Below are 15040 nucleotides of genomic sequence, written 5' to 3' on the forward strand. Positions count from 1 at the left end.
GGCTTATGGAGAAATTATTGTAAGGTTAAACTATTCAAAAATATTCAACTTTGTAACCAGAGCTCTAACAAAAACAATCAGAATCTTAACACATCTTAGCACAGTTAAACCTCCACTAGCATTTTTACCCACCACCATAGTCAGTCCTTTGTAGGATTAAATGCTGGGGCTCACCTTCCTCCTTTAAAATGTAGGTCCTTGAGGATATGAACTCCAAAAAGAGGCCAGTTTCATCAAGGTTAGAATTCCAACATTTAGAAGTATCTTTGCAGCTTCTTCACCTGCACTTACAGTATCCTTAGGTATATTAATACTCTCAAAATTATAATGATCCTTGATGGCATTAACTCATTCAAAACTGACTCCAAAGGAAGGCACTTCTGTGGGATTTTTAGCATTTTTTAAGATTTACTTTATTGCTAAGATCTTCTCTATAACAGTGAAAAACTTCCCCTGATTATTTAAAGAGGTATTAAATTGGAATTACCCTATAGAACTTCTGAGTTATATTTACATTACTTCCCTGTTTATCAATCCTCCACAATTAGTTTGTGATACAGAAACATATACTCTGTTATAGCAAAAATCTATATTTAAATTTAAAGTTTCAACAGTACTTCCCAACCTATAATTTTTATTATACCATCACTGATTTATTTTCTGAAAAAAAAAAAAGAAAGCAAGAGAAACATAAACAGGTAATATGGATCTATACACACACACACACACACACACACACACACACACAAACACCCCACAAACACACCATGCAAGCATGTTCAAAGTGGCTTTGAATGTTATTATTTTACTTTATTTCCTAGTTGTATAATTTTTAATATTTCTAGACAGCAAAATATTAAGAAGAAATGTAAATAATCTAAAATTATTAAACTTTAATTCTCCCAGTAAATCCTAAAAATTCTGCATACATTAAAAACTTTATCAGAAATGTTTCACAACAGGGCACTTTATTATGAAAATGCAGATCACCATAAATATATTTTTGCTACTTATGTAAACATCATGTGTGATTTTCCTCTTCTGAAAGTTGGGCACAGAAACAAATCTTGGAGAATCTTTAAAAGAGAAACTCATTTTCACACTCTGATCCTCAAATGATCTGCAATCCTGCTGGTTCAAACAGAGAAGAGTCAAGCAATCAAGTAGAGTTTTACATGAAGACTAGTTTATAGGTTTTTGAAATGCATGTTGAAATAAAATGTACAGCAGAAAATAAAACTGTGTAGTAAGATATGAATATTCCTTGCTTCGTATTTTCTTCTGCTAGCCACGACCATGAATAGGGCAATGTCTACCCATCCACATATGGTCATTGACTAATGTTAATAACAGAGGAGAAATTTTGTCAGCTATTATCACTTCTCCCAAGAGAACAAAGAAATATTGTAGAGAACTTTGTTTCACAACAATCTGATTTTTATACAATATTTGGAAAATATAATTTCGATTGATGTACAATAATGTATAAAAAATTATAACAAAATCTCTATACAAATGCATTTTAGCTTAAAAAGTCTATAAATAGTTGACACATTTTCTACATTTAAATATTTCTTCACATTAAATAATTATGATTAATTATAAAATGAAGTGTGAAAGCAAGCACAAAAGTGGGTTTCAACTCAGATTATCGGTTAGTCTTTATCAATAAAATCCAAGTGAAGGTAAAAAAAAAAAAACGTAAAAAGGTAAAAAAAAAAAAACCAGGTAGAAGTATATGATTATATTGAATTTCATGTTTACTAAGATTAAAGAAACATGAAAATATTTATTGTAAACTGGTCAATTAACCAAAGAAATTTTCTGAGGAAACTTCTGTATGTCAAATCATAGATAAATAAAATGTTAATTTTTAAAAGGTTTAAAATAGTCCTTTTTGGAAAATAAATATAACTTTAATTATATGAACTTAAGTGGCAAATATACTTTTATTTAGAAAAATGGAGTAATAAATATCTACTGCCCAAATCAAAAGTACTAAGAATAAACTAAAAAGGGAAACTAATTGATTCCAAATAGCAAAGGCCAACAACTAATGGGATATCACTTCAGTCAAAATTAACCTAGGTATATTTTCCTATTTTCACTCAATCTCTTTCAATCAAAGTATTATCTTTTATTGAAAGTATTAAATGTATATTTTATATTTTTAAAAATTTTAAACACAGACTATATTATGATATTTGCACTCAAAATATAATAAAATATATAGAATTATATGAAGCATATTTATTTGTTAAACATGTAATTACATTACTATTATTTTAAATTTTATTAATATTAATATTTCATTGCTAGATTGACAATGTGTAATTCTTACACAATGATGATCCAGTTAAAAGTTAGTTTCTTCTTTTTTCTTAACTTTTGGATTCTTCACAGTTACATCTGGGACGTCAGTGTTCTCATTTAGACGGTGTTTGTATATGAAAAATGCAATAGTAGTGAAGATGATAGTGCACAGTTTGCAAAGAAAACCTAAATTTAAAAAACGCAATGATCAGATATGTCCATGTATTTAGAACAAAAATGTAGGCAAAAATGCTATTTACCAAAGAAAGGTAAGCATATTTCACCTATAAAGGTATAAATTCCCCAATTTTAGAATGCAATTAATGCCATAGAATTATATTAACTTACTTAAAGGAGATTTTTAAATGTTTATGTTTTAGATTTCTTAGACATATTACCCCCTTCCCAAGTGCAAGGTGTGGTATTACCTCATAGAATGTGTTAATTCTGAAAGATAAAGTATAAATTCCGACTTTCAAAACTTAGCTATCAATAGGAACTAGAGCTCAGTCATTTCATGCAGCTTTGCTCTTTTTGAAATATTCATCATTTTTCAAATAAAACAAATATTACAGAAAAGTTAATTAATCATGTAGGTTTTTTCATTTTCATGTTTCAAGTTGCAGAAAGTTAATACATTACAACATTACAAGCATTATACAAATGTACTTGAATATTGGATGCAATATTTAATTAATTCTTTTCCAATTTTTTTTTTTTTTTTTTTTTTTTTGAGACGGAGTCTCGCTCTGTCGCCCAGGCTGGAGTACAGTGGCGCAGTCTCGGTCCAATTTTTTTAATTAATTCTTTTTTTTTTCTTTTGAGACAGGGTCTCACCCTGTCATCCCCTCTGACACCCACGTGTCACCAAGTGGCATGATCTTGGCTTACTGCAGCCTTGACCTTCCCGGCTCAAGCGATCCTCCCACTTCAGCATGTGCCACCACACCTGTCTAATTTTTATAGTTTTTGTAGAGACGGGGTTTTGCCATGTTGCCCAGGGTGCTCTCTTAAACTCGTGCGCTCAGGCGATCTCCCTGCCTTCAAATCCCAAAGTGCTGGGATTACAGACATGAGCCACCACCATGCTTGGCCTTTTTTTCTTTTTCTTGAAACAGGACCTCCCTTTATTGCTCACGCAGGGGTGCCGCTATCATAGCTTACTGCAACCTGAACTGCTGGGCTCAAGTGATTCTCTGGCCTCAGCCTCCTGAGTAGCTGGGACTACAGGTGGTGACACCATACCTGGCTAATTTTTTAGAAATGGGATCTTGCTAGGTTGCCCAGGCTGGTCTTGAACTCCTGGCCTCAAGCGATCATCTCGCCTTGGCCTCTCTAAGTGTAAAATATTTTACAGTCACAATATCAATTATCTGACATAATGGTTTCAAGATAAAAAGGAAACATTAATGATTCTATGCCATTTACAATGATACAATAACATTTTAAACATTTTACAGGGAAAAGTACCATTTTTAAATGGTAGTTATATCCAACATAGTTGTAACATTAAACAATTGTAACATAGTAAATAACAAATTATAGTAAATTATTCTCTTGAGGGTATAGCTTGTGAAGAAAAATTGAGCAATTTTGAACAACAAGCCAGTAATGCTTCCAAGAAAAAGGGAATTATTGCAGCAGGCAAATTATCTGAAAATGATAGGAAAAGCTAGATTAAAATCTTCTGTTTAAAGACTTGATAGAGCTGATGAAGAAATGAGAAAGAGATAGATTAATATCCAAGGCAGAGCAGAACTTAAGTGGAGGTGATCCAACTTTTGCAACAGCTTTTTCTCTGTGGTTATTTTCTATATTGGATGGGGGCAAGGGGCTAAGATACAAACCTTTACTCTGGTAAAAGATGCTGCTGAAGAACAAAGATTCATTTGGTCTAACAGGGCTGAAGTGACAAAGTTGAAGACAGCAAAGCTTTCAAACAAACAGCAAGACATATGCTGGATACCAAAAGCCAAGAGGGTCAGGACACTCAAAGATATGTAGCCTAGCCGTGAAGCACAGGCAGGTCTACACAATTTTGCCATTGTTCACATCTAAAGCACTACTATAAGACAAAGGTCTAATCACTTACCCCTCAAAATTTTGAAGCCAGTAGGGAACCAAATCAAACTAAAGCTGCAAACTAGCCACCAGTTGAGTCAGAAATTTAATTAACTTACCCTCCACTTAGGTAGAATAACAGAAGAAGGAAAATGTCCCTTTCTGAAGGTACATATTTATTTCAGTCTGTATTATTCTATTACACAAAAGGCCTGGAATGCAATCATATGTTGCAAGACATATGAAAAAGCCAGGAAATACTATTTCCCATTAAAAGTGAAAGCAGTCAATAAAAGCATACTCAGAGAGGTTCTAGCAGTTGGAATCAACAGGTGGAAACTTTAAAATAATAATAGTTATGGTGAAACATATTTATGTTCATTTATCCACCGGAAAAGGCCAACAGGGTGCATGAAGAAATAAGAAATTTTCAGTATAGAAATAGAAACTACAAAATGAACTTCGTAAAATAACTAGAAATAAAAAAGGAAAGATAACAGAGCATCCAAGATACATGAAATAGTATCAAGTGATCACACATATATTAAATAGAGCCCCAGAGGGAGAGAGTAGGTAAAATGAGATAAAATAAATATTTTGAATGGTGATGTCCAAATACTTTCCAAAAATGTAGAAGACATCAACCCATGGATCCAAGGAGCTCAGCATACACAAAAGAGGGAAAAAAAGCAACGATACACAGAAAACCATACTTAGGCACATTGTAGTCCATTTAACAAGAGTCAAACATAATCAAAGAGAAAATCTTGAATAAAATCCAAATAAAAAGAAATATTACATGTTGGAAAGCAACGTCACAAATGACAGCTAACTTCTCACCAGAAACAACGGAGACCAGAAAGTGATGTAATGCCTTTAAAGTTCCGAGAGTTACAGGTTTCTATATTAAGCAAAAATATCTTTCAAAAAGTAAACATAGCCAAAATACAGTCTCAATAAACAAAAAGGTAAAATAATTTATCTCCTGTATAAAAGAAATGCTAAAAACGATGTTCTTCAGGTACCTATACTAGATAGAATATTGCAGGTCTGCAGAAAGGGCACATAGTTAGATGAACCTAAAAGAATATATGTACACATACACACACACATACACCATATTAGTATTAAAGACAAGGTAGATTGTAAGAAAAAGATCACCAATGGAGGGGGAGAAATAGGCATTAATAATAAAAATAACAATTCATCAAAAAGACATAAAAATCCTATGTGTGTGTGCCAAACAATAGGGCTTCAAAATATCTAAAGAAAAAAATGGAAAAATTAAAAATAGAAATGGATGCATTAACCAACTTGCAAATTTTAGCATCCCTCAAGTCAATAATAGAACACAAATACAAAGATACAATGTGAACATGATCTGAATAATACAAAGTGAGCTAATTGATATTATCAAAAGACAATACTAAATAACCGCAAAATATCCATTTCTAGGTGTACATGAATAATTCATGAGATAGAGCATCTGATAGGTCATAAGAGACGTTTCAATGAATTTCAACTTCTGTGACCCACCAATTCCACTTCTGGGGATTTACCCAATAAAAACAAAAACATATGACTATGAAAACGTTTGTATAAAAATATGAGCTGGGCACAGTGGCTAGCACCTGTAATTCCAAAACACTGGGAGGCGAGGCAGGAGGATCACTTGAGGCCAGGAGTTCAAGATCAGCCTGGGCAACACAGTGAGACTTCCTCCGTATTAAAAGTAAATAAATTAGCCGGGCATGGTGGCATGGACCTGTAATTCTAGCTGCTCTGGAGACCGAGGCGGGAGGACACCTTGAGCACATGAGTTCGACGTTACAATGACCCATGATCTCTCCACTGCACTCCAGCCTGGATGACAGAGCAAGACATTGTCTCAAAAAATATATACACAAGACTTATAACAACCAAACACTGTAAACAACCCAAGTATTGTTAATAAGGGAAAGGATAAACAGTAGCATATTCACAAATTGAAATAGTACTTAGTACTCAGCAGTTTCTATAAAGCACAAGCTAATGCTGTAGAAAGAACATTAATGAATCTTCCAAGAGCATAAAATTAAGCAAGATATGCATGTAGAAGAGTACAGCCTTCTACTTATGTAAATTTCTAGACCAAATAAACCTAAATATTTTTTAAAAATCTGAAAGGAGTCTATCTGAAAAGGAGGGAAAATGACTGGAAAAGGTCATGGGAAAAATTTCTATATTTTGTTTTGGGTGTTGTTTCCACAAGGGTATGCAATTATCAAAAGCCATCAAGTTGAGCTTCTAAAATCTATGTTAATTGTATTAATTACACCTCAGTTGTTTTTTTATAAAAATAGTATTGTTTGATATATATATATAGATATAGATACAGACGTAGACATATAGATAGACATAGATAGATATAGAAACAATCTCACTCTGTCACCCAGGCTGGTGTGCAGGGGCACAATCTCAGCTGTCTGCAATCTCCACCTCCCAGGCTCAAGTAAGTCTCTTACCTCAGCTTCCTGAGTATCTGAGACTATAGGCGTGAGCCACCACATCTAGCTAATTTTTGCATATTTTTTGTAAAGACAGGGTTTTGCCATATTGCCCAGGCTGGTCTTAAACTCCTTTTTTTTTTTTTAATAAAGAACAAAATAGTTTGGCAATTTATTAACTGGCAAACTCTAGCATATACATTTAATGTATAAGTAATTTTCTGCTTATTGAATATTTGTATAATTTCAAATTTTAATATTTCCTTACAATAAACAAGGTATTAATTTTTATTATACAATATATAAGTGTACCAAATGGAAATTTTGTAGAAATTAGGATAATTATCTTGCCCTGACTCATAGTGATTTGCAAAGTAATTTTCTTTTTTTTTATTATACTTTAAGTTTTAGGGTACATAAGAAAATGTGACACATATACACCATGGAATACTATGCAGCCATAAAAAATGATGAGTTCATGTCCTTCGTAGGGACATGGATGAAGCTGGAAACCATCATTCTCAGCAAACTATCGCAAGGACAAAAAAACGAAACACCACATGTTCTCACTCATAGGCCTTAAACTCTTGAGCTCAAGCTATCTGCCCAACTCGGGCTTCCCAAAGTGCTGGGATTACAGGCAACAGCCACCATGACTGGCCATTTGATATATTTTTTACAAACCAAACAGTGTGACCATCACTTGAATCATGAATGAAATATTTTTAGCAACCTTGCAACCCTACTTACGATTCCTCAAGGTCACTAACTGATAAAAGTTTTGTTTGCTCTTGAATATATTTATGTAGCAAACCAAAATGATGTAAGTGGAATTATATAGGGCCTACACACTCATTTGTGTCTGGTTTCTTTCATTCAACATAATGTTTGTGTGATTCATCCATATTTTATGTTGTTGTGTTCTTTCATTTTCATTGTTGTACAGAATGCCATTGTTGAATTTACCACAGTATATTATCCATTCTATTGTTGTTGTTGTTTGTGGTTTTTTTGAGACGGAGTTTCGTGCCTGTCACCCAGGCCGGAGTGCAGTGGCATGACCTTGGCTCACCGCAACCTCTGCCTCCTGGATTCAAGCGATTCTCCTGCCTCAACCTCCCGAGTAGCTGGGGTTACGGGTGCCTGCCACCACACCTAGCTAATTTTTGTGTTTTTAGTAGAGATGGGATTTCACCGTGTTAGCCAGGGTGGTCTCAAACACATGACCTGAGGCAATCTGCCCACCTCGGTCTCCCAAACGGCTGAGATTACAAGCATGAGCAACTGCACCTAGCCCATTCTATTGTTTTTGAGTATTTGATACCTACTTTTGTGAAAAATGTTTTCAAGTCTTTTATCCACTTTTTTGTAAGGTTATCCTTTATTGATTTGTGGGAGTGCTTTACTTATTCTGATAATTAGTTCTTTTTCACTTTGGTTCACTGTATTCCACATTGTTATCTTTTATCTTAATTTTTTTGGTAATAATTTATTAATTTTACTACATTCTGATTTATTTTCTAGGTAGTGCTTCATATGTCCTGTTTATATTCTTCCTACTCCAAGGTCATGAAAATATTCTCCCATTTTTCTCAAAAGGCTTTATTGTTTTATCTTTCATATTTAGATATGTAATGTGTCTGGAACTGATGTTTGTATAAGATGTGAGATAGGGATCAAAACACATTTTATTAGATATGCGTAATATCTAATATGCATAAATAAATTGGTCAATAACCTTTTTGTTTGTTTAACCATTGCAGTGTCCCCTTCATCGTAAATTAGTTGAGTGTGCATATGTGGGTTTGTTTCTGAATTTTCTATTCTGTTCCATTAATCAATGTGTTGATGCTTGCACCGATACCACATTGTATTAATTATTATAGCTCTATAATAGGTTTTTATATCTGTTAGCATATATTCCTCAATTTTGTTTCAACTTCAATATTCTCATAATAACTCTTACCCTTTAGCTTTCCATATGAATTTTAGTTATTTTGTCAATTTCAAAAATATCCCTTGGGATTAATTTGTGATCACATGCTGTAGATTAATTTAGGACAAATGGCATTTATTAATGTTCTTATCTGTGAACTTTTTTCCATTTATTTAGGTTTTATTTAATTTTTCTCAAATTGATTTTGTAGTTGTCAGTGTAAATGTTTTGGACAACTTAAATTTTTTATTGGTATTTGATTTTTTGGCATTATTGTATTTATCATATTGTATTTTAATTTGGTTGCATCTGGTATTTGGAAACAAAATTGATTTGGTACAATGATTATATATTTAGCAACTTTGCTGAATTCATTTATTAATTCTAATACATTGTGTTCCCCGATATGGGTGCTAATTACAGGTGTGTTCAATTTATTAAAAAAGTGTTGAGCCATACATTTATATGTGCTCTTTCTTATATATATTATATTTCAATAAAAATTCTACCAAAGGGACAAACCATGTGAAGTGGTAAAAATGGTAAACTAAGAAACAAAATGTTTGCAAAAGGCTTATCTACTCTACTGCAAATGAACTAGAGCTGATGGAATCCTTCATTTGAGGTAAAGGCATTGGATGAGTCATCCTAATTAAAACTTCAGATTTGAAAAAGAAGATCAGATAGACTCCCTTGCCAAAAAAAAGAACACATAAACTAATGCAACTAATTTTTATTAACATATTGAGAAGCTGATGAATGTCACAGCCTTTTCCCCAGAAGGAAAAAATTGAACATACAAATATGTGTCCCAAATTTTCCATTTCAAATATACTGGAGTTCATTCTTAGTACTTAAGATTTCACAGAGCACTGTTGAGTAACCCATGCTCGAAAGAAGTGCTAGGCATAGAACCTTCAGCAATAAAGGCAGTCTTCTACATCTGCACTATTCAATAGAGTAGCCACTAGCCAAATGTGATCATTAAAGATGTAAAATTTGCCTACTGTGACTAAGGAACTAAATTTTTAATTGAATTGAATTTCGGTTAATGTAAATGTAAATTTAAATAGCCACATGTGGCAAATGTCCTTCATATTAGACAGTACAACTCTAGCTCCTCTAACATATTAAGAGCCATCTTCAGCAGTTTACTATGGTTAAAATCACCTGAGTACTTTATTTAGAGTAAGCATGCCAACCACAAATCCATGGAATTCTTTTTTCCCTAAGCTTTATAATGGTTTAATTGACAACTAAATAAAAAGGGTATATATTTACAGTATAAAACATTAGTTTTTGATGACTATATACTGTAAAATGATTAAATCAATGTAGTTAATATATTTATCACATTATTTGCTTATTTTTTTGTGTGGTGAGAACACTTAAGTTTTATTCCCTTGGCAATTTTCAAGTATACAATACATTAACTAAAGTCACCACATTGAACAATAGATGTCAAGAATTTATTACTTCTGTCTAACTGAAATTTTATACTCTTTGACCAATATCTCTCATTTCCCATTTCCATCACCAGCCCCTGTCAACAACTATTCTATTCTCTGCTTCTGTTTGATTTTTTAAGATTCCATGTATAAGTGAGAGCATGCTGTATTTGTTTTTCTATGCCTAGCTTACTTTGCTTAACATGATGTCCTGTAGTTTCACCCATATTGTTGCAAAAGACAGAATTTTCTTCCTTTTTAAGGATGAATAGTATTCCATTGTATGTATATCTCTCAAATTTCCATTATCTATTTACCTGTCAATGAGCACCTAGGTTGGAATCTGTAGGTCACTCTGGGTACTATGAACATGTTAACAATTTTAATTCTCCCAATCTGTGAACATAGGATATTTCCATCTATTAGTGTCTCCTCTTTTATTTCTTTCATCAATCTCTTATGATTTTCAACATACAGATCTTTTACCTCCTCAGTTAAATTTATTTCTGTCTATCTTTTTTTGACACTACTGTAAATGGGAATTTTTTTTAATTCTCTTTTAGATAGTTATTGTTAGTTGTAGAACTACTACTGGTTTTTAAATGCTGATTTTATCCTGAAATCTTACTGAAATCACTTACTAGTTTTAACAGTTTTTTGGTGGAGTTTCATACATATACGTGTGTTTGTATATACATATATATACATGAAATATATACGTGTGTGTGTATATATATGAGAAGAGATATATATGTGTATATATATGAAAAGTCAATTGTATATATATGGTGTACACATACATATATATATGACACTCTACCAAAAACTATATATAGTGTATGTGTATGTGTGTGTGTGTATATATATATATATAGTGTTTTATATACATAAATAATGTCATTTGCAAAGAGAAACTATTTTGCTTCCTGATTTCTAATTTTAGGATGCCATGTTTCCTTTTTCTTGCCTAATCGTTCTGTTTAGGACTACCCACACATAGTGAATAGAAGTGGATAGAGCAGATAGATATCTCTTTTTCCTGATCATAAAGAGAAAGCTTTCAGCTTTTCACAACGATGATATTAGGTCTGAGTAAGTAATATATTTGCTTTATTGTGTTAAGATACATTCCTCTATATCTAATTTTTAAAGGATTTTTATCACGAAATGATGCTAAGTTTTGTCAAATACTTTTCCTTCACCTATTGAAATTATCATATTATTTTTATCCTTCATTTTATTATGGCATATCATATTAACTGATTTGTGTATGTTGAGCCATCCTTGCACCTTAGGGATAAATCCCTCTTGATCATAATATATGATCCTTTTAAATGTACTGTTGAATTCAGTTTGCTAGTATTTTCTTGAGGATTTCAGCATCTGTGTTCATCAGGGATATTGGCCCTTAATTTTATTTTCTTTGGAGTGTTTTCATCTAACTTTGGCATCAGGGTAATTCTGGTCTCATAAAATGAGTTTAGAAGTGTTCCTTTCTCTTCAATTTTTTTAAAAGTTTGAGAAAGGTTAGTATTATTTCTTCTTTAAATGTTTAACAGAATTCACCAGTGAAGTCATCGACTCCTGGGCTTTTCTTGATTTTGATTGCTAATTCAACTCCTAATTCATTATTGGTCTGGTCACATTTTCTACTTATTCATGATTATGTCTTTATGAAGTTTTATGTTTATAGGAATTTGCTCATATTACCTAGGTCATCCAATTTGATGTATAATTTTTCATAATAGTCTCATGATCCTTTTTATTTCTGCTGCATAACTTGCAATGTGTTATCTTTCATTTATAATTTTATTTATTTGAGTCTTCTCTCTGTTTTTCTTAGTCTAGCTAAGGGCTTGCCAGTTTAATTTATTTTAGCAAAAATCCAACTCTTTATTTTGTTGTTTTTTTCTATTATTTTTCTAATCTCTATTTCATTGACATTTGCTCTGATTTTTATTATTTCTTTTATTCTGCTGACTTTGGTCTTAGTTTGTTCTTTTGTTTCCCTTGCTCCTTGAGGTGTAACATTAGATTCAGTCAGTCAGTAATGTTTGATTAGAGATTTTAACCTATTTACATTTAAAGTAATTATTGATAGTTAAGGACTCACAACTGCCATTTTTAAATTGCTCTCTGACTGTTTTCTGACTCTATTGTTCTCCTACATTCCATTCTTTTTTCCTTGCTGTCTTCCTTTGTGGTTTGAATATTTTTTTGTAGTGGCGGTATGCTTTTTAAAATCCTTTTAACTTTTTTATATTTTGATCAGATACTCCTTATTTGTTACAGTTTCTGGTTACCACAGGGTGTACATAAAATATTTTATAGGTATAACTATTTGTTTTATGCTGATAACCACTTAACTTCCATTGCATATGGAAACTCTAGATTTTAACTTCTCTTCATCCCACATTTACTTAACATATTACTGTAGTTATAGTTATTTTTTCATACTTTTGTTGAATTGTATAGTACATTTAAAAATGATTTAATCATCACTATTTCAGTAATAGAGTATTCTAAATTTGATTATGTATTTGACCATGTATTTACTTTTACCACTGAGTTTTATACTTTCATATGTTTTCATGTGGTTAGTTAGCAACCTTTCAATTCAACATTAAGACCTCCCTTTAGCATTTCTCTCTCTTTTTAAGCAAAAAAAGCAGAGATTTATTGAAAATGAAGATACACTCCACAGTGTGGGAGCGGGCCCAAGCATCATGGCTTAAGATCCTCCCTTTAGCATTTCTTGTACGTCAGGTCTAGTGGTGGTGAATTCCCTCAGCTTTTATTGTTCTGGAAGTCTTTTTTCTTTTTTCTGATGGATGGACTTCTCAGGTGTAGTATTCTTGTCTGGCAGTTTCTTTCTTTCAGCATATTAAATATATCATTCTACTGTCTCTTGGCCTGCAAAATTTCTGCTCATAGTCTTATACAGGTTCCCCTATATGTGATGAATTGCTTTTCTCTTACTGCTTTCAAAATTCTCTCTTGCCTTTGACTTTCGTGCATTTGATTGTAATGTTTTCAGTGAAGACTTCCTTACATCTTATCTATTTGATGTTCCTTATGCTTCATGGATCTGGATATTCATTACTGTCTTCAGATTTGGGAAACTTTCTGTCATTATTTCTTTAAATAGGCTTTCCACCCCTTTATCTTTCTCTGTTCCTTCTGGGACTCTCATAACGCATAGATTGGTTTGCTTCATGGTGTTCCATAATTCCAATAGGCTTTCTTCATTGTTTTGTATTCTTTTTTATTTTCACTCTTCTGACTGGGTAATTTTGAATGCCCTGCCTTCAAGTTCATTGATTCTTTCTTCTGTTTGGTCTACTCTGCAGTTGAAGTTCTCTATGACATTTTTCAGTTCAATTATTGTGTTATTTAGCTCTAAAATTTATTTCTTTTTTATGGCTTGTATCTCTATTGTATTCTCATTTTGTGTATTATTTTTCTGATTTTTCTGATTTTGTTTAGCTGTCTGTGTACTCATGTAGCTTACTGAGCTTCAAGATGACTAATTTGAATTATGTATCAGGCAATTCATAAGTCTCCATTTTTCTCCTGTTTTTCCTTTCTTTCTTTCTCTCTCTCTCTTTCTTTCTTTCTTCTTTTTTTTTTTTGATATAGCATCTGACTATGTTGCCTAGGCTGGCCTTGAATTCCTGGGCTCAAATGATCCTCCTGCCTCAGGCTGCCAAGCCTCTCAAGTAGCTGGAATTACAAATACACAACACCACACCTGGTGAGTCTCCATTTCTTTAGAATCAGTTACTGGTGTTTTATTTCATTCCTTTGGTGGTGTCATGTTTTCCTGATTATTTGTAATCCTTGTGCCCATGCATTGGATCTGCACTTTTGAAGAAGTAGACATTTATTCCAGACCTTACATACTTGACTGACCCAGTGCCTGGGTCAGCAGATGGGCTGGCCTGATTCATGGGTCTACAGGAGCTGGGCTAAAGCCTGGATCCACTGTGACAGGCCTGGATCCTGTGCTCACCTTGGCTAGCCTGGTGCCAAGGTCCACTGAGATGGACTTTTTGACTGAGCCCATGAGAGCAGGCCTGGACCCTGAGTTTGTGGGGGCCAACCTCAAGCCTAGGTTCATGGGGGTTGAGATGGTGCTGGGGCAGGCCTTGAGCACCCTTGGGGTGGGCCTTGTTTCTGCATCTGCGGAGGTGGTTCTAAAGCATGGGTCTGCAGGGGCCAGAACGGCATCGGGGTCTACTGGAGTGAGCCTGGACCTTACATCCATTGGAACCTAGGGCTATGGGGACTACTCTGGAGCCTGGGAACACAGGGCACAGGTCTGGAACCTTTATCTGCAAGGGCTGGCCTGGAAGTTGGGTCTGTGAGTATCAGCCTGGTGCCTCAGGCTGCAAGTTCCCAGCCCAGTGCCTAGGGCTGCAGATGCTGGCCTGAAACTAAGGTTTTTGGGTTCCAGTCTTGTGCAACACAGGACTGGGGGCATAGTCTGTGGGTGCTAGTCTGAAGTGCAGGGCTTTGGAACACAACCTGTAGTTGCAGCAGGCCTGGAGACTCCTCTACAGGTGTCTGCCTAGAGCCTGGTGCTAAGAGGGTCAGCCTAGAGCTGTATTTTACTGAGACAGACTTGGTTTCGAGTCAATGGCAAAATCAGGTTCTTGCTTAGAGTTCATTCCTTCACATGGAGGGTATCTGTCTGCACTGTCCTGCCAGACTAGGGGGAAGGGTGATGCAGGTCACGTGAAATTATACTTCCTACCCTCTTCAGTGTGTCTTTTCTTACTTCTCTGCTACATACA

At 33.9% G+C, this 15040-nt stretch overlaps 1 protein-coding gene across 3 annotated transcripts in view; it reads right to left on the minus strand.

The window, feature by feature from the left end:
* Window positions 1-949: 949 nt before the first annotated feature.
* SLCO6A1 (solute carrier organic anion transporter family member 6A1) overlaps window positions 950-15040 on the minus strand; it is a 128285-nt gene continuing 114194 nt past the window's right edge. For 2 of the 3 annotated variants that reach the window (XM_055299091.1, XM_055299089.1), the window contains 2 exons: window positions 2342-2499; window positions 950-1128 (listed from right to left, as the gene is read on the minus strand). In XM_055299091.1, coding sequence (XP_055155066.1) covers window positions 2357-2499 — 143 coding nt within the window. In that variant the 3' untranslated portion in view covers window positions 950-1128; window positions 2342-2356. Of the gene's footprint in view, window positions 1132-2341; window positions 2500-15040 lie in introns of all 3 variants that reach the window. The other variant, XM_055299090.1, reaches the window with a different exon arrangement.

The sequence above is a fragment of the Symphalangus syndactylus genome, chromosome 11 (genome assembly GCF_028878055.3).
Source record: "Symphalangus syndactylus isolate Jambi chromosome 11, NHGRI_mSymSyn1-v2.1_pri, whole genome shotgun sequence".
Taxonomy (NCBI): domain Eukaryota; kingdom Metazoa; phylum Chordata; class Mammalia; order Primates; family Hylobatidae; genus Symphalangus; species Symphalangus syndactylus.